The sequence below is a fragment of the Alosa pseudoharengus genome, unplaced genomic scaffold (assembly GCF_046254945.1).
Source record: "Alosa pseudoharengus isolate Yale_2024_CS ecotype anadromous, Long Island Sound unplaced genomic scaffold, YU_APseudo_1.1 YU_APseudo_1.1_scf_6, whole genome shotgun sequence".
NCBI lineage: Eukaryota > Metazoa > Chordata > Actinopteri > Clupeiformes > Clupeidae > Alosa > Alosa pseudoharengus.
In genome coordinates this window covers 12,148,029-12,167,535 of record NW_027468848.1, presented here as the reverse complement: position 1 = coordinate 12,167,535, position 19,507 = coordinate 12,148,029, and the positions used below count along the sequence as shown (strand labels likewise).

General features: G+C 43.2%; 1 protein-coding gene across 1 annotated transcript in view; it reads right to left on the bottom strand.

Annotated features, from left to right (window-relative positions):
• dock5 (dedicator of cytokinesis 5) overlaps nucleotides 1-19,507 on the bottom strand; it is a 51,559-nt gene that overhangs the window by 3,624 nt on the left and 28,428 nt on the right. Inside the window, exons 38-49 of the mRNA XM_076270971.1 lie at nucleotides 16,583-16,672; nucleotides 10,650-10,754; nucleotides 10,358-10,499; nucleotides 9,938-10,019; nucleotides 8,567-8,651; nucleotides 8,327-8,413; nucleotides 7,097-7,273; nucleotides 6,564-6,647; nucleotides 4,289-4,426; nucleotides 2,513-2,688; nucleotides 2,149-2,290; nucleotides 1,352-1,490 (exon numbers count right to left, since the gene is read on the bottom strand). Of these exons, the coding sequence (XP_076127086.1) occupies nucleotides 1,352-1,490; nucleotides 2,149-2,290; nucleotides 2,513-2,688; nucleotides 4,289-4,426; nucleotides 6,564-6,647; nucleotides 7,097-7,273; nucleotides 8,327-8,413; nucleotides 8,567-8,651; nucleotides 9,938-10,019; nucleotides 10,358-10,499; nucleotides 10,650-10,754; nucleotides 16,583-16,672 (1,447 nt within the window). The remainder of the gene's footprint in view (nucleotides 1-1,351; nucleotides 1,491-2,148; nucleotides 2,291-2,512; nucleotides 2,689-4,288; nucleotides 4,427-6,563; nucleotides 6,648-7,096; nucleotides 7,274-8,326; nucleotides 8,414-8,566; nucleotides 8,652-9,937; nucleotides 10,020-10,357; nucleotides 10,500-10,649; nucleotides 10,755-16,582; nucleotides 16,673-19,507) is intronic.

Here is a 19,507-nt window from a genome sequence, read left to right as displayed (position 1 = left end):
TAATAGTGCAAAAGTCAGGCCAATAAATGGCTGAGGTAGTTCTGTTTGACCTAAGTATGCAAGTGGCATAGTGGTGCAAGTTATGTAAGAGCAGCAGAAGTGTGTTCAGAAGTGTTTTCAGGACAACAGGACAACAACAACAAGTTGCAAAGTACGCAAGTGTACAAGTGGAGTAGTGCAAGTGGAGTAGTGCAAGGCAGCCATTGTGGGTCCAAAGTTCAGGATGTTATGTAGCTGAGGGTGGAGGGGGGAGAGAGTTCAGCATCCTAACAGCCTGGTGTATGAAGCTGTTGGTGAGTCTGGTGGTGCGGGAGCGCAGGCTTCTGTACCTCTTCCCAGAGGGCAGTAGATCAATCAAATTGTGAGCGGGGTGACTTGCATCACTCACAATTGTGGTCGCCTTGCGGGTGAGGTGGGAGGTGTAAATGTGTGTGTGTATGTGTGTGTATGTGTATGTGTGTGAGTGTTGTAACAAATCCACAAATTAAACTGAAGCTGTAAGAGACTAATTATTATTTGTTTCTCGTTGAACTGGGCATAAACCGTTTGTAGTGATTGTTTGTTGGGGTGCAGGGAAGAAGGTGGTTTGAAAGCTGTTTTTGACAGGAAGGGGGGGGATAATTTGTTAAATGTTTAAGGTGATAATACATGGTGAATGAAAATATTGAGATATTGGTATTCATTCAACCATTGATTAAGAAGTGCTGGGTGTTTGTTGCGCCGCCGTGCGCATCATATGTTGATAAAGGAACCACGAATCCGATTGGGCGTTATGTAATAAAACCTTATCATAAAGGACGAGGGGAACATTACAGTGTGTGTGTATGTGTGTGTGTATGTGTATGTGTGTGTGTGTGTATGTGTGTGTGTGCATGTGTGTGTGTGTGTGTATGTGTGTGTGTGTGTGTGTGTGTGTGTTTACTGGAGCTGCGCGGTATGTATGGAGAGGGGGGTAGTGGGCTGAGTGGGTTGAGCTGTGTGTGTGTGTGTGTGTGTGTGTGTGTGTGTGTGTGTGTGTGTGTGTGTGTGTGTGTGTGTGCACGCACATACTGGAGCTGCGCGGTGTGTATGGAGAGGGGGGTAGTGAGCTCAGTGAGTTGAGGTGAGTGTGTGTGTGTGTGTGTGTGTGTGTGTGTGTGTGTGTGTGTGTAATGTATGTGTTTGTGTGTGTACTGTATGTAGGGGGGTAGTGGGCACAATAGTTGAGGTGTGTGTGTGTGAGTGTGTGTGTGTGTGCACATACTGGAGCTGCACGGTGTGTATGGAGAGGGGGTTAGTGGGCTCAGTGAGTTGAGGTGAGTGTGTGTGTGTGTGTGTGTGTGTGTGTGTGTGTGTGTGTGTGTGCACGTACTGGAGCTGCGCGTTGTGTATGGAGACGAGGGGAGTTGCAGAATGTTCTGCTGTGCGGAGTCTCCTTGGAACAGTGACAGTGTGAGCTTGCGATCCCCCAGCTGCAGACTCTTTGGCCTCTGCTGCCTCTCTGGGAGAGTCTGGAAAACACACACACACACACACACACACACACACAAACACAAACAAACACAATATTACAACATTACAACATTAACACAGAACACATTAAGTACATTTCAATATAGTCATATGCATATGCAGTATGTGTGTTCAGATAGTGTGAGTGGATGTGGTGTGTGTGTGTAAGCGTGTGTGTTCAAGTGTTGTGTGTGTGTGAGAGAGTTTAAGTGGTGTGTGTAGTGTGGGCATGTTCATATAAGTATAAGTAAGTATAGTAAGTATAAGTATATATACTCTTTTGATCCCGTGAGGGAAATTTGGTCTCTGCATTTATCCCTATCCGTGAATTAGTGAAACACTCTCAGCACACAGTGAACACACAAGTGAAGTGAAGCACACACTAATCCCGGCGCAGTGAGCTGCCTGCAACAACAGTGGCGCTCGGGGAGCAGTGAGGGGTTAGGTGCCTTGCTCAGGGTACCTTGCCTACTGGTCGGGGTTCGAACCGGCAACCCTCCTTTAACAAGTCTGAAGCGCTAACCAGTAGGCCACGGCTGCCTAAATGCCTCATGTTGTGTGGGGGAGTGTTCAGGTAGTGTGTGTGTGTGTGTGTGTGTGTGTGTGTGTATGTGTGTGTGTGTGTATGTGTGTGTTTTTGTGTGTTTGTTGAGGCACCTGGTCTGCGTCGTTCCGCTCCAGCAGCACCTGTGACTTGCTGACGTTCCAGTCCTTCCTGTTCTTCCTGCCGATGCGCGAGTCGTCTTCAACACGAGGCAGAGCCGATGCCCGACGCTCAGCGCCACCAGACAGCATGCAGCTGAAGGTGCGCACACACACACACACACACACACACACACACACAGTCATCTACCACTACAACACAGCATGGAGCGGGGGGCTACACACACACACACACACACGCGCACACACGCACACACACACAACACTCTCATCTAACACTACAATACAGCATGGAGCTGGGAGGTATACACACACACACACAAACACACACACACACACACACACACAAGGTACTCACTCCTGGGAGGGGGGGCGTGAGGGCTGTCCCTCTGAGGAGGCGGAGCCACTGGAGAGGCCGGAGGAGGCGGAGCTTAGGGTGGAAATGGTAGACATGCGGCGAAGCGTGGAGGACATGATGTATGGCATTACCACCGAGCCCACGCGACTCTTCTTCCCCTGGGTCAGAGAGCAGGGCTGCGCACACACACACACACACACACACACACACACACACACACACACACACACACACACACACACACACAAGTTATGAACCAAAGAAGCAGTGTTGGAGATCAATGGGCAGATGGAGTCGCAAGGCAAGAGCATGTTACGTGTGTAAGGTGCATGGCAAGAGGATTGGATGTGTGTGTGTGGATGTGTGTGTGTGTGTGTGTGTGTGTGTGTGTGTGTGTGTGTGTGTGTGTGTGTGTGTGTGTGTGTGTAAAGTAGGAACAGATGGAGGAGCACAGTAAGACCATGTCAGGTGTTTTGCACATGGAAGCAGGCTTGGAATTTCACCATTCTGGGGGCAAGGCCACTTGGCCTTCAGTTGGGCATATTTGGTGGGGGGCACAAAGGCCACATGTCAGGGCACCAAGGCCAAAGTTAACTATACAGTAGTAGGCTATAAAAATGATCAAAGTTGTATTTAGCCTATTCACTGCAGTAGACCTGAATCACTGTATGAAACATTACAAAAACATGAAACATGACATAGAACTGTAAATCATCTGATCATTTAATATTTACAGATATCTAGGCTATATTTAACATTTATTTTATATTTGGCCTGTTATGAAATCATGTATTGAACAATTTAAGCACAGCTCAGCTTTAAGAAACTCAAATAGCCTAGATGCATGCTTAGCATTTTGTGATCATTAAGGCTACTTTCACAAACTCTTAGTCAGCTGTCCTCTGATTTACCGATATCTAGGCGATATTTGTAACATTTATTTTGTATGAGGCCCATTATGAAATCATGTGGAACAATTTAAACACATTGCAAAACTTAAAGCCCAAATTTGGAGACATCCATGCATGTCGAAATTTACTGCAAATTCAAAACTGAATTACTCTGGAACGGCTAACTGTACTGGGGACTGCTTTACACCTTTGTATTCGGTAAGGTCTGCTGTTTACTTTGATATGAGTCTTGTCATGTGTTAAACGAAGGGTTCGTGAAGTATTCCACCGAGATGAATGGGTAGGGAGATGGACGCAAAACCTTCAGTAGAATTTATGATTAAATTGATATTATATATGATATTATTTACTTTTCTCGCGAACCGTTCACCACAGCAATTAGCGGCTAACATTGTTTAAAAGCTGAGAAAAAGCTCTTTCATGTGATACTTGTGATGTCTGTGTGATGAACATGCTACTTCACAAGTAGTTCAACTGAGAACTGAGAAGAATGGGTGAATTTGGACGCACTTTCTTTCTTGCGCTGTCACTTTCTCCACTGCGTAAAAGACTAAATTAATTTGCGCTGTGAATGCTAAGATTATTTTGGCCATAGGCTAAATAAAAATCGCTATTAGTAGGACGCAAAGCAGAATATTGAAAGAAGGGGGCACCAAGGCCACCGTGGCCTGTAAGCCTCTGATTTTCAAAGGGGCATCACGGCCAACGCAAGGGGCAACGACGGCCATGGCAGTTGTGGCCGCCGTGAAATTCCTACCCTGCATGGAAGCATGACAGACCCACCCACAGACCCACAAGTTTGTCCACCTCGGTCCGGCAAGCAGCTAGAAATGTGTGTGTGTGTGTGTGTGTGTGTGTGTCTTACCAGAGTGATGACCCCATAGAGTTTCTCCACCTTCGTGCGGAGGTCCTGGAAACAGCTGACGATGCGGTTGTGCAGCGGCTTCAGCTGCTCTGTGGCCTTCTCGCCATGGATACGGATCCCGTCGTCCAGCAGAGGAATCTGACATTTAAACAAACACAACACAAGCTTCTAAACACAATCTCAATCAGAAGTGATTTGAGGAGAAGACTCTGAAGAACTGAAGTGGCAAACTGAGCAGAACTCAGATTAGCAGAACTCACTGATCCAGATTAGCAGAACTCACTGATTCAGATTAGCAGAACTCACTGATCCAGATTAACAGAACTCACTGATCTGAGCAGAACCCACTGGCCTAGATTAGCATAGCTCACTGATATGAGCAGAACTCACCGGGCCAGATTAGCAGAACTCACTGGGCCAGATTATCAGAACTCGCTCGGCCAGATTATCAGAACTCGCTGAGCCAAACTACTCTCTGGGCCAGATTATCAGAACTCACTGATCTGAGCAGAACCCACTGAGCCAGATTAGCAGAACTCACTAGGTCACATTAGCAGAACTCAGTTATCTGACCTCTACTCACTGGGTCAGATTAGCAAGATGCACTGATCCAGATTAGCAGAACTCACTGATCCAGATTAGCAGAACTCACTGATCTGAACAGAACTCCCTGATCTGAACAGAACTCACTAATCTGAGCAGAACCCACTGGCCTAAATAAGTAGAACTGACTGATCTGAACAGAACCCACTGGCATAGATAAGTAGAACTCACTGATCTGAGCAGAACCCACTGGCCTAGATCATCAGAACTCACTGATCTGAGCAGAACCCACTGGCCTAGATTAGCAGAACTCACTGATCTGAGCAGAACTCACTGGGCGCAGAGTGAGTGTTGGAGTGTTGAAGTGTGAATGTGAGTGAGGTCATCTGTGTCAACTTTTCAAAGTTCTATCTTTTGTTTGTTTTTTATACTTGGTTTTGAGGATTTTTGAGGACTTTAGTAATAGGTGAAATTATTGGGTCACAAAAATGTAAAGACAACCTTACAAATGAACAACTCAGTTGAAATATCCCACCATTCATTAAGGACGAGCTAATTGAAAGGGAATTGCAACGTTGTGGCCGCCTGGATTCAACCATTAAGAAAATACCGCTTGATTGTACAGTGTTTCCCACATAATTAAATTCTATTTGTGGTGGTGGGTGACGGAAGGTGTTCACAGTTTTGAACAAATTTGCGCAACATGGTTATGATGCTAACCGGATTTAATCACGATTTAGCCAGTCGTAATCTATGCCAACAACAATCCTGGCAGGATTTTTAATGTTGAACGTGCATGCAGGTTCGTTGAGGGACAGAGAGGCTGCACAAAAGTGCACATAGCTCTACAATGAAAGGATTTTATTCAGTTTAAAGAGTACAACATAAAAAGTCATTGTGAGGTGGTCAATGCTGATATTGTGGTGGGCCGCCACAAATAAGTCAATGTATGGGAAATACTGTTGTAAGTCACCGCTCCTAAAGCATCTAGTATCCTTTGTGATTTTGGAAGCTGGTCGTGATGAGCTAAATTTGGTCTTGAAGTTGAAGGTGAATGCTGATGCTGATAAAGATGCAATTTTTAAAGTACCGATAAAAAGAAAGATAGACTCAGTCGATGTTAACGTCAGCAAAGTAAAGAAAGCTGAAGGTGAAAGGGGTGACAACCAAACCTTTTCTCACTAGTACTCAGTAACTTGAACATCCTCAACACCTGTTTAACATGCTATATGTCACAACAATTTTTATACAATGACAAATGTATCTGTATCTTTTGGTAGCTTAATAATGGCCAAGATTATGTAATTATGCTTAGGCACACACTTTTCAGTTTTCATGTGCTCTATTTCAAGTTGGTTTTCTCAGCAAGTTTACATGTTGGCTGGGTTTGAACTTTTGCATGGGTGTTTGACAACAGATTTGACAGAACTAGCCGATTATGAACATTTGGCTTTTCCATTTGGGATTACTTGCTCTCTGGAGGCCTGTTTTTCCCTCTAAAGAAAGTGGACAAGGGCTTTACAAAGTGCTCACAAACGAGATGTTTCTTTATTGTTGATCAAGACAAGCTCACGTTGAGTCAGCTTTGTCTCTGTCGATTATTTTTCTGTATTTCAATGAGTGCATTTGGTTGTGCCATAATGATGATTACTGCCTTGACTGAGCGATTTCTGTTACCCCCTTTTTGGAATTTATTATGTGTGTGTATGTGTGTGTATGTGTGTGAGTTGACCTGCAGAGCAATGAGGTGCTTGAGTACGTCGATGCGCTCCCGATGTTCTGGGTGCTCCTGCATGTACTTCTCTGTGAAAAAAGCCTGACACACACACACACACACACACACACACACACACACACACACACACACACACACACACACACACACACACACATTTGTACATGGACACATTCACATACACAGACAACACAGGCGTGTGTGTGTGTGTGTGTGTGTGTGTGTGTGTGTGTGTGTGTGTGTGTTACATATCTAACAGGGCCTGCATGTGCATGACTTGTACATAATGTACAGAATAAAGATACTTTATCTTATCTTATCTTATGTCTGTGTGTGTGTGTGTGTGTGTGGATTACTATTGTGTCTTCTATGATAGATAGATAGATACTTTCTTGATCCCCAGGGGAAATTCAAGCTGAGTGTGTGCGTACACTGTATGTGTGTGCGTGTTGCATATGTCTAACAGACAGACAGACAGACAGATGTATGTGTGTTTGCGTATGTCTTTGTGTGTGTCATGCCTGCTGTACCTTCTCGTAGTTGGCGAAGCCACCCTGCACGGCGGGGTCAACGATGCCGTTGAGCATCATGGAGAGCGGGTGGACGGCCAGTGTGCGGTCACACGCCTGCTGCTGCACCAGGTTACTCAGCTTCTCATTGGCCAGCTCCATCGTGTCTATGGCGTTCTCCAGGGGACTGATCTCCTCCTGCCAATAGCAACGTCTGTTACTGAGGAGTCACTTTAGCCAACAGAGACACACATACATACACACATACACACACACACACATATTACACATTTAATACACACACACACACACACATATTACACATTTAACGCACACACACACACACACACACACACACACAAACACACACACACAAAGACCCTGTGTGGTGCTTCTCATTTCAAGGTCTGCGGTTCTGCTTCTCACAATAGGCAAAGGAGGAAGTTGTGGTAGCAGATCACACAGATCATGATTGGGCACTTCCCCACTTTGTGTCTCGCCAATGCAGAACCCACCACAGAAATCAGCAGACCAAACTGTGCAGTGGTCTGATATACATTATGCATGAATGTGTGTATGTATGTGTATATGTAGTTCTGATATACAGTATGTATGAGTGTGTGTGTTATGTAGTTCTGATATATAGCATGTATGAGTGTGTGTATGCGTGTTATGTAGTTCTGATACAATATGTGTGAGTGAGTGAGTGATCGAGTGAGTGATTGATCGAGTGATTGAGTGAGTGAGTGAGTGAGTGAGTGAGTGTGTGTGTGTGTGTGTGTGTGTGTGTTATGCATTTCTGATACGGGTCTGATACATGCCTCAGTGTGGGTCAGTGTGTGTAGTGTAGTTGTGGTGTGTCTGAGAGTATGTGAGTGTGTGTCGGTGTGTGTAGTGTTGGTCTGTTGTGTGTGTGTTGTGTGATGGAGAGTGATTGTAAGGTTACTGGACATAACCAAATGACCTCTATACAGAGAGAATCACTGGTAACACTTTACTTGACAGTATCGACATAAGAGTGACATGACACGGTCATGAACATATGACACTGTCATGACACATGAACCCTAACCCTAATCCTAACCTTTAACCCTAATCCTAACCCTAATTTGTTACAACAAAAACTGAATGTCACTTAATAACAGAAGCGTTATGTCATAAACATTTATGACTTGTTTATGACACATTCATGACAGTGTCATGTCACTCTTCTGTCGACACTGTCAAGTAAAGTGCAACCGAATCACTTACCACAGAGATGGACTTCACTTCGAACCACTTCAGAATCCCGGGGAACTTGTAGGCCGTGATGTATGTGGTTCTCTCAATCCACATGGTCTACACAAGGGGTTCAGTTAGAGCACAAAACACTTCAACCACAGAGTTAAGAAACAGCACAGTGTCAACAGTAACACTCCTGTCAGAGGCCCACCAGCGCCCTCTAAAGGCAATGGCAGTGATGGGAGAATACGATTCATTCTTGAGACTCACAGCGAACTCGTTGTCTGGGTCCTTCTCGCCTTTCCTGAATGGCCTGGAGTACTGGAACTTATCCACCTCATTGGTCCGGTAGTAACTACACAACAGGAACCACAATAAGTTCTTAAAGCCAGCTGTCTCACTGGTGAGGAAGCTATCACACAACAGGAACCAAAATAAGTTCTTAAAGCCAGCTATCTCACTGGTGAGGTAGCTAGCTACCACACAACAGGAACCAAAATAAGTTCTTAAAACCGGCTATTTGACTGGTGAGGTAGCTACCACACAACAGGAACCAAAATACGTTCTTAAAGGAATTATCCGGAGTAAAATGCACTTTAGATCAATTTACAGATGATTGGGAGTACATACGTTGAGTTGACATCAAAATCATGTCATTCGGATGTGTCTTGAGAAAGTTCGATTTTACCGTTTTTAGTCAAAACTCGTTAGCCTGGAAGTGACCAGGGCATGTCATTTCGCCGCTACAAAACGCTATTTTTATACCTCTTCTACAGTTCCAAACAACATTACACTTACGTGGTAGTGAGTAGAGGGTCCCTAAAGCCAAACCGAAGTATCCCGAGGTCTTTATGTGGTCGGATAGAGAGTCCAGAATGAATTTCATCAAGCCAGTACCTTTCCGGAAATGTTGCTGCAGCAGCTGGCATTTTTAGGGGAAAGTCCGTAAGAGTCGATTGCCGAGTGTGGAGTAACACAAAATTCACAATTTTGTCGCCGTTTAAAAAATAAATAAAAAATAGTCCAGTATTTCTTTCGAAATTGAAATGAAGTTGTATGCAACAGCAAACCCTAACTTACTAACAGGTTGGAATTTTGAAATGTCACGTGACGTGATGTCGTGCAACGACGTGATGCAACCGACTCCTACGGACTTTCCCCTAAAGATGCCAGCTGCAGCAGCAACATTTCCGGAAAGGTACTGGCTTGATGAAATTCATTCTGGACTCTCTATCCGACCACATAAAGACCTCGGGATACTTCGGTTTGGCTTTAGGGACCCTCTACTCACTACCACGTGTAATGTTGTTTGGATCTGTAGAAGAGGTATAAAAATAGCATTTTGTAGCGGCGAAATGACATGCCCTGGTCACTTCCAGGCTAACGAGTTTTGACTAAAAACGGTAAAATCGAACTTTCTGAAAACATATCCGAATGACATGATTTTGATGTCAACTCAACGTATGTACTCCCAATCATCCGTAAATTGATCTAAAGTGCATTTTACTCCGGATAATTCCTTTAAAGCCAGCTATCTCACCGGTGAGTTAGTTACACCACAACAGGAACCAAAACAGCTATCTCTCTGGAGAGGTAGGTACTACACAACAGGAACCAAGGAGGTGCAGGAGGGTATCGTACTTGAGGATTTGTTCGGGAACTCCCTTGTCCTTGAACTGCTGGGGCAAGGTGAGCACCGGCTTGACGGTGAAACACTGGATGTCTGCGGTGAGAGGTCAAGGTCTTAAGGGTTCACAGCCATCAACCAAAACAACCAAACCTTCAGGGCAAAGATTCTAGGACAGAACTCTGTTCTAGAATCTTTGCTTCAGGGGCTCATAACCATTCAGCAAACACAGTTTTTACTTCATCAGTTAACCCAGAATATGGATATTAGGTGTGTGTGTGTGTGTGTGTGTGTGTGTGTGAGTGTGAGTGTGAGTGTGAGTGTGAGTGTGAGTGTGAGTGTGAGTGTGAGTGTGAGTGTGAGTGAGTGAGTGAGTGTGTGTGTGTGTGTGTGTGAGAGTGTGGGGGACTGGGACTGGGACAGTGGGAGGATACGCTGGCCCGGTGAGTTGCAGAGGTCGTCACCAGCGCGCGATGTGCTGGTCATCCTGGCTGCGTTGGGGAACTGAGACAGCAGCTTCAGGCTAAAGTCCTCTAACCACTCATACTCCTTTCCCCGGTAGATGAACATCTTATTCTGCAAACACACACGTGCACAAACGCACGCACAAACACAAACACACGCGCACACACACACACGCACACACACACAAGGCTTTCAGTTTAGTGCAGGCCCATTGTTCCATGTGTAATCGTAAAGGTCAGAGGTCACGAGAGAGTAGCTTACTCTGAGGAATCTGGGGAACCCAAGGCCGTAGTAGCCCACAGCAAAGTACTCCGGCTGGGGACGCATGGCATGCATGATGTTCTCATAGTACTGAGCTTGCTGTTTCTATGACAGAAAGAAACAAAAGAAAGAAAGAAAGAAAGACAGAAAGAAAGAAAGAGGCATGTGTATATGTGTGTGTTAGAGCCAATTTATCCTTAGTTTTCAGTTTATTAAATGTCGTCTTCCCCTGCTGGTGCTTCCAACTAAAGTCATGAAAAACCTACAGGAAGACCATATAGGTAGACAGGAAGGGCAGTCTGGACAGGTGCTTCATAAGTGGAGATGCTAGACGAACAGTCTTTTGACCACACTATTTCACATTTCACTACAGTAGTTGATAGAATGTACCTTTAGGACATTCTTTGTTTACATTTACATTGATTTCCCCTCAAAGACTGTCGAGGATAGTCTTCAGGTAAATATATAAGAATAGAAAATCTTGTTGAAATTTGGAATTATCATTTTGGTCATTTGAACATGTGTCAAGCAATCCCCTTCTTCTGACTCTCGTGGCAGCCTGTGTGTATCTTTGTATTATTCTGTGTGTGTGTGTATCTGTGTGTGCGTGTGTGTGTGTGTGTGTATGTGTGTGTGTTTCCTGCTGACACTGCCCAGTGAGACTGTTTGGCTCTCTTATCTTCTTCCTCTGTTCCTCCCCCCTCTGTGTGTTTATTTTTGCCTAGCTAAGCCACAGGCCTTCCCACACAGCCAGAAAACTACCGCTAACCCAAAGTGTGTGTGTGTGTGTGTGTGCTTGTCTGTCAGTGGACAAGTCTGAGCCTAACTCTAAAGCACTCTGCTGGCTGCAAAAGCACAGAAAGATGGGCTCTGAAGAGGAGGGTGGAAGCTTTTAAATTAGACGAGTAAGACACATCTACAACAGAAGACATTGATACAGATGAAAATATAATGATTGAGGAGTGTGTGTAGTGTAGGTCTGGTGTGTTATGAATGTCGTGTGTGTGTGTGTTTGTGTGTGTTGGGCGTGCCTGATGTGTGTATTTTATGTTGTGCATGTTGTATGTGTGTGTTTGTCTGGTATGTGTGTGTGTGTGTGTGTGTTGTGTGTGTCTGATGTGTGTGTTGGGTGTGCCTGATGTGCAGTGATGCCAGTAACGCGTTACTTAGTAACCGTTAGTCTATTTTTACCACTTTTTTCAGTAACGAGTAATCTAACGCGCTACTATTTACAAACCAGTAATCAGATTAAAGTTACTTATCTAAGTTACTGTGCGTTACTATTTTTGTCATGATCCTTAATAAAAAGATATATTCTTTGCTTTCTTCTTGTCTTGGGTATTAATGTCATGTAGGCCAGGGATTCCCAAACTGTGGTACGCGTACCCCCGGTGGTACGCGAGCTGCTTCTAGGGGGTACGCGAGATGAAAAGGACTATGGCGGACAGGTATAAAATGAAAATTTTAAATCTTTTGTAATTAATTCATGAATAAATACATAATTTCGAATCAGGTCATAATGATATGGAAACATGAAATTAAAGGATATCATTTATAAACTCTGTATGTGTTGATCAAAAAAAGGGCAGCTTATTAAACATGACGCCTGGAATAGCTAATAGAATGCGTTACTTTTGAATGCGTTTGATGGTCCGTGGTCCGTGGGGGGAAAGTTTTGCGGATATAACAGGTTTTTGAAAACAACAAAAACAGAAAGTAGCCTAGGGAAGGAGCAAAGCTAGGAGTTATTTCAGATGGGCAAGAAAGGTAACATTAAACTAGGCTTTACATTTAACAAACTAAAGGTAGCCTAAGTTTAGCTGTTTAGCTGTATAGCATAATGTTGTCCAAACGAATACATCCTTGTCAGGTGTTGTTGTAGGCCTATTATAAGATATTGTATGTGGATGTAGTTAGGCTACTATGCAGGCTACTTTTCATAACTTTTTAACTGACCAAATGCACGCACCTAAAACCGGGAAACGGACAAATATTGTCAACGCGGGGGTGGGGGGTTATAGAATGCGTTACGTTTTTATGTGTCGGATGGTGGGGGTACGCGAGCCGAGTCGGAATGTAGGCGGTGGTACGCGGGGGGAAAAGTTTGGGAACCGCTGATGTAGGCTATGCTCACGTTTTCAGCATGAGGACAATTCACGTGCAGCGACACAAACGTAAACAACAATGGAGGGAGAGAGAGAGATGCACATTTCATCAGTCATTACTTTGAGTTTGTGTCAGTTAAACATGACAACATTAAGGTACATTGTACATTCTGTGCTGGCGACAAAGTGCTGTCTAGCTAGACATCCCAAGTCTCCCGAAGTTTTGGGAGTCTCCCACATATTGATAGCGGCTTCCTGACGCCCGCAAATTACATAAAATCTCCCGGAACCTAGAGCGAACAAGAGCACGCAAGCCAGACCGGACTTCAAATCAAAGATTCTAGAATCTTTGCTTCAAATCGCGTGTGCATAGCTTAATGCGCACACAACGGAGAGGGAGAGAGAGAGGAGTGGTGCGTTTGTGCCTGAAGCGCATCCAAGACAGAGAGCATCCTGGTCTGTTTTGCTATATCAACCAATCCGTTTTCAGTGTAAGTGCTTATATCTCTTTTCTCCCAAACATAATTAATCAGTTCAGTCAGTGTATCTAGGAACAGAAGCGTCATGGCAGCGTCAGTGCCCCTCAAAAAGGAAGATTTAAGACCCATTTCACATCAGACTACACAAAAGTGTACCCAATTGTCTCAAAAGATTAAAACATAATGATAATCTTGCACACTGCACTGTTTGTAACAGCAACTTTAGTATTGCTCACGGCAGGTTAAATGATTGCAAAAGACTTGTTGAGGTGAGTTTAACAAGTGTAATTTCATTTGCATATTACTCAGGCCTATAGGCTACAAGATGGCTAGTTGCCAAGGCTACATGAAAAAAAAATCTACATATTTTACTATAACAATTTCTATCAATAGGCCTTCCTTATTTGGTGTACTTAGACATTATTGAACAAACATCTGAATTTCAGTAGGTTAGGTTGGGATGTCTGCTATACATTGCTGTTAAAATGCACTTCCAGTATATTGAGTATTGGCAAAACCGGTTATCATTTTTATGTTGAGGCGTTGGGGGTGTTGTCGGCAGCTGCTGAAAGTAACTAATAAAGTAACTTGTAATCTAACTTAGTTACTTTTAAAATCAAGTAATCAGTAAAGTAACTAAGTTACTTTTTAAAGGAGTAATCAGTAATCAGATTACTTTTTCAAGGTAACTGTGGCAACACTGCTGATGTGTGTATTTTATGTTGTGCATGTTGTATGTGTGTGTTTGTCTGGTATGTGTGTGTGTGTGTGTGTGTGTGTGTGTGTGTGTGTGTGTGTGTGTGTGTGTGTTTGGTGTGTGTTCAGGGTACCCCCAGAATTGTCAGACCTAAATTTAAGACTTTTTAAGACCTTTTTAATACCACTTCAGATGAAATGTAATACCTACATTGCACCCATTCGGATAGAATAAATAATATTAAAGGTAAGATTAAACCTCAAATAATTACTATTTACAAGTGTTTGAACATGCCAACATGAACATGACAGCAGTGCAGTGGCAACGCAAAGATTTGTCGTGGTAGTAAAGTGACTGAATGTCCTGCTTCATGGACAAATTTACACGGAATAGAACCTAGTTGATTTCAGGGATTAAAGTGAAAAAAAAAACTTTTTTCAGGCCATAAGTCATACGTTGTTCATATCTACCTATAGAGATAGCACCCCTTTTGCGGTCGCGACCTATTGGTTTTTAATGTACAAAAAGATGCAAACAGCAAAGTAAAGCACCAAATAAACACCAAAACGAGGCTACAGGGTACTCTTAAGTTACTATATAATTAATGCCACCTACAGGTGAATGCATAGAACATAACAATCCTATGGTTTGTGTACCCTGTAGCCTCGTTTTAGCCGCCAATGGCCGCCATGTGAATAAGGCGAATTGAGAGTTTTCTTGATTGAGATTGAGTTTTCCTGATGAACAAAACAATATTTCAATACCATCCCTGACCATTGCTGATTAGCCATTGCTGTTCTTTTCTACTGCAGCAATATTGTAGCAAGGCTTTAACTTAAACTCTTATTTAATTACTTCAGGCCAAAAGTATTTAAAGGGGAGATTTTTTTTCTTAATATGCAATTCAACACCAAGTAAAATCTATAAAATCAAGTTTGCAAGACTTCACATTTCCTCATCAAAGTAATGAATCAGAACAGTCTAGAATAGATACTGTTCATATTTCCATTTGTTGCCTCATCCGCATTTAATGAAAACATGGTAATTTTGAGTTTTACAGACAACTCAGTTTTCCAATGAGCAGCAATACTGTGTGTGCTCATGCAGGAGGTCTGCACATCTGATAACGACAATCTGGAGGGCGCTTTTGTCTTCAGCAACAGATTGTATAAGGTTGACAAGAGGTTGCGATATGGTGAGGGACAGGTTGTGTTGCGCTATGAAAGAACATGCGTAGCCTACTTAGCGCAAAAACGGTCAGCCATAGATAAACGTACACAAAACATGACGCTAATATGCGAGGTTCTGGTAGGCCTACTGGTTATGGTTTTGTGCTATACATTAATAATAGCAAAGTTTTAAGTTGACTATTTTAATTGCATGGTTATTTTTTGTCAACATACGCTCACAACCTACTGTCGTTAAAAGTGAGGCCAAAGCAAAATAGGCTACAAGGCTGTCTGTACGTCATAAACACGACTGACCCCCTTACTTAACATAAAATAATAATGTCGCGAACTGTTCACGCTCTGAACTGAACACGCTCAGTCAAAACCTTCCGTCGGAAATTGTGAAAAACATTGTTGTACATGTCATAACAGACGGGAGGCATATGCTACGGTTTATATTGCGTCGCTTTACACATAATGTTAGTTGCATTGATTAAAAACTGTAACAATAATAGTAGTTGCATTGATTAAAAACTGTAACAATAATGTACATCGGGTGGCATAGCAGCTATCTGTTCAAGTCGACAAGAGTTCGCGATAGTAAGAAATTGTTTACATTGATGCATGGAAAAAAACACAGCCTCCGAATTCGCACATAAAGGTCACAATAGCATATCCAAAAAAGTTAAACGGATTGAGCAACCTCCTCCAGACGTGTTCTTTTTTTTTTTTAAGCAACCGCCCCAGGCCAATGAGACAACCGTGTAGCTACATAAACAAAGCGAAACTCATGGCTGACCTATCTTCTTGAGCGATCTCTGATTGAGAGACAGAAAGTTCTCAAGAACAATATTAGGTAATTAGGTAATTAAACATTTACCATCACACACATTCATTCATCGGACCTAATATTTGTAGTTGCCTTAAAAAAAGGAAAAGAAAAGGTGATAGACCCCCCCTCCTTTTTTTTTCTCACCGGATCTGCATCGATCTCAAATATGACATTTCTAAAATAAAATTGACGGAAATCCGTCGTACGACGGGGAACTTTAATCCTTGTGATTTACGCTACGTGAGGATATTAGACTAAATCTACTGATCATTTGAAAAATTAAGACCTCCGTGAAAAAAATCCAGACTTTGAGGTGAAATTCAATACTTTTTAAGGCCTTAATTTAGGAAAATGAAATGTAATACTTTTTAATACTTTTAAGACTCCGCGGGTACCCTGGTGTTACGTGTTAAGTATGCCTGGTGTGTATGTGTGTGTGTGTGTGTGTTGTATGTCTTGTGTGTGTGTGTTTGTGTGTGTGTGTGTGTGTGTTGTACGTTGTGTGTGTGTGTGTGTGTTGTACGTCGTGTGTGTGTGTGTGTGTGTGTGTGTGTGTGTGTGTGTGTGTGTGTGTGTGTGTGAGTGTGAGTGAGTGAGTTGTGAGTTGTGTGTGTGTGTGTGTGTGTGTGTGTGTGTATTAAATTAACTTACGAGGAGTTGGCTCAGCTCCATGAAGTCAAACATCTGGTTCTCGTGCATCTTGCCCAGCTGCTTGCCCATCTCAATGGCTTTCTCCCACATCTGCACACACACACACACACACACACACACACACACACACACACACACACACACACAGCATTGCAGCAGCAGCAGAGGATCCATAGCCCTACTGTGACGCCCACCTGGGTGGAAACCATGCCCCCTATGGGTCTACTGCAGTCAGTGCACGGACAGTGCTAGGCCTAGGTGTCCTGGGCGGCCTACACTCTAAACCCAGATTTAGTTGTAATAAATATGTTAGGTGGTCACTACTGTTTGTGTGTTTTGTGAAAACTCTATGTCATAACTAAAAGAAATGAGTTGATTGTACTATTTAAGTGAAATATACAGTGCACTGATCATGTTAAGCAGAGACAACGAAATTATGTTTTTGCAAGGCAGAGGAGGGGTCTAAAAAAATTCTGCCCATCAACCGTTCCTCCTGCTTCTCAGTCCAGATGAATGACTCCATGCCTGGTGCTGCTGTGACAATAGGCTACTACATCAAATGGTGGGTGAACTTTCTAATGAACTTGTTGAAAAATTACAATTCTGATGAAATAACCGAAAATTATGTTCAGTTTGACCAATAGTTAGCTAAATGTTTGTTTACGTGATTAACTTACATTAACCTGAGAAAAGTAAGGTAACATTAGCTCCGTTGTTAGCATGCTAGTAGTCTTTCGGACAGTTAGCTCATGGTAGCTACCTTCCAATGGGTGTGTATGCCAGATTATAACAATATCACATATGTTTTCGTGTAAATATACTTGTCTTGGTGCTACTAAGTTTAATTCAGACTTTATCATTGAAATAGGTGTTTCTGTCTGTAGAAAGTTTTAGCTAACCATAGCAGCACATGTTGGTTATCTTTTGGCTAATGTTAGCCGATGTCCATTCACTTATTTGTTGCATTCATAGGTGATATAACAAACTTTTATTTCAACTGTGTAAATGAACATGGACTAAAAAAATGTTTTCTTATTTTCTTTTTTATAGGTTCTTCGTCTTTTTTTATAGGTTCTTCATCTACAGTGGATGTGGAATATTTATGAGTTTAAATGTTGTTTGTTCATGTTTTATCAATAATAAAAGGCATTCCTATACATTGTGATGAATTTCTTTTCAATTTTTAATAAAACAATTAAATTAATACAGTACCCTAATCTTAAAATAAAAAAAAACAATAGGCCTATCTACAGAACTTAGTTCATATTTTAATGAATTTGTTAACATGCATTTTAACCTAGTTATTTTATACAACTGCAACTTCTGAAACAATAAGTTAAGTGAACTAAAGATTTTTAGTAAAGACTACTAATGTAAGCTTAATTTGTCTACAGCATCAACATAAGGTTGTTAGTTGACACAACTAAACATGTTTAGTTTTATGTTTTGTAAAAACTAGAATGGTTTAAGGCAATCGGTTTCCACGCAATTTTCTAGTAATGACAACTAGTTCGGGTTTAGAGTGTAAGTGCCTTATTGTTTTCACCTGCACTTACAGGTTACACTACCCCCTACACCCAACCCAACACATACACCCAACCCAACACACCCACCCTAACCCCTAAACCCAACCCAACACACCCACCCTAATCCCTAACCCCTACACCCAACCCAACACACCCACCCTAACCCCTACACCCAACCCAACACACCCACCCTAACCCCTACACCCAACCACTCTACACCCACCCTAACCCCTACACCCAACCCAACACACCCACCCTAACCCCTACACCCTAACCCCTACACCCAACCTAACACATCCAGCCACTCTACACCCAACTCACCCCCTACACCCAACCACTCTACACACAACCCAACACATCCAGCCTCTCTACACCCACCCTAACCCCTACACCCAACCACTCTACACCCAACCCAACACACCCAACCTAATCCCTACACCCAACCCAACACACCCAACCACGCTACACCCACCCTAACCCCTACACCCAACCACTCTACACCCAACCCAACACACCCAACCTAATCCCTACACCCAACCCAACACACCCAACCACGCTACACCCACCCTAACCCCTACACCCAACCACTCTACACCCACCCTAACCCCTACATCCAACCCAACACATTCAGCCTTTGCACCCAACTAATTACCTGGACAGGCCCAGGACCCCTTGGGCCAAAATGACCTTAATCAATAGTAGTTTTGAGTGAGACCAGAATATGAATGTGCAAGTATAGCATATAGACTTAATTAATCAAATTAAATACGCTACTTTAAGCTACTGGCTAGGCTCAAAACGTCACGCCACATCTATGCTATAAAGTGTAAATAAAGGGCATAAAATAGGACTGTTTGTGCAGGCAGCACATTTCCTAATTTTCCTAAGCACATTTCCTATATGGGGGCAGCCGTGGCCTACTAGTTAGGGCTTCGGGCTTGTAACCGAAGGGCTGCCGGTTCGATCCCCGACCCAGTCGGAAAAATGTGGGTGGGGGAAGTGGTTGAGCACTGCCCTCCTATGTCCACATCCATGGCTGAAGTGCCCTTGAGCAAGTCACCTAACCCCTCACTGCTCCCCGAGCGCCGCTGTAGTAGGCAGCTAACTGCTCCGGGTTAGTGTGTGCTTCACCTCACTGTGCATACACTGTGTGCTGTGTGTGTGTGTTTCACTAATTCATTGGGATAAATGCAGAGACCAAATTTCCCTCACGGGATCAAAAGAGTATATTATACTTACTGTACGTACACACCGCCGCCGACTTGAGCTTCCAAAGAAGCTCTGCTCGCCCTGTCAAGGACGCTTGTCAAAAAAGTCCAGGGAAGCTTTGGACGCTTTGGCCACTCTGACGTGACAGCATTTTACGTTCCATCATGTTCTATCTTACTGCAATACTTCC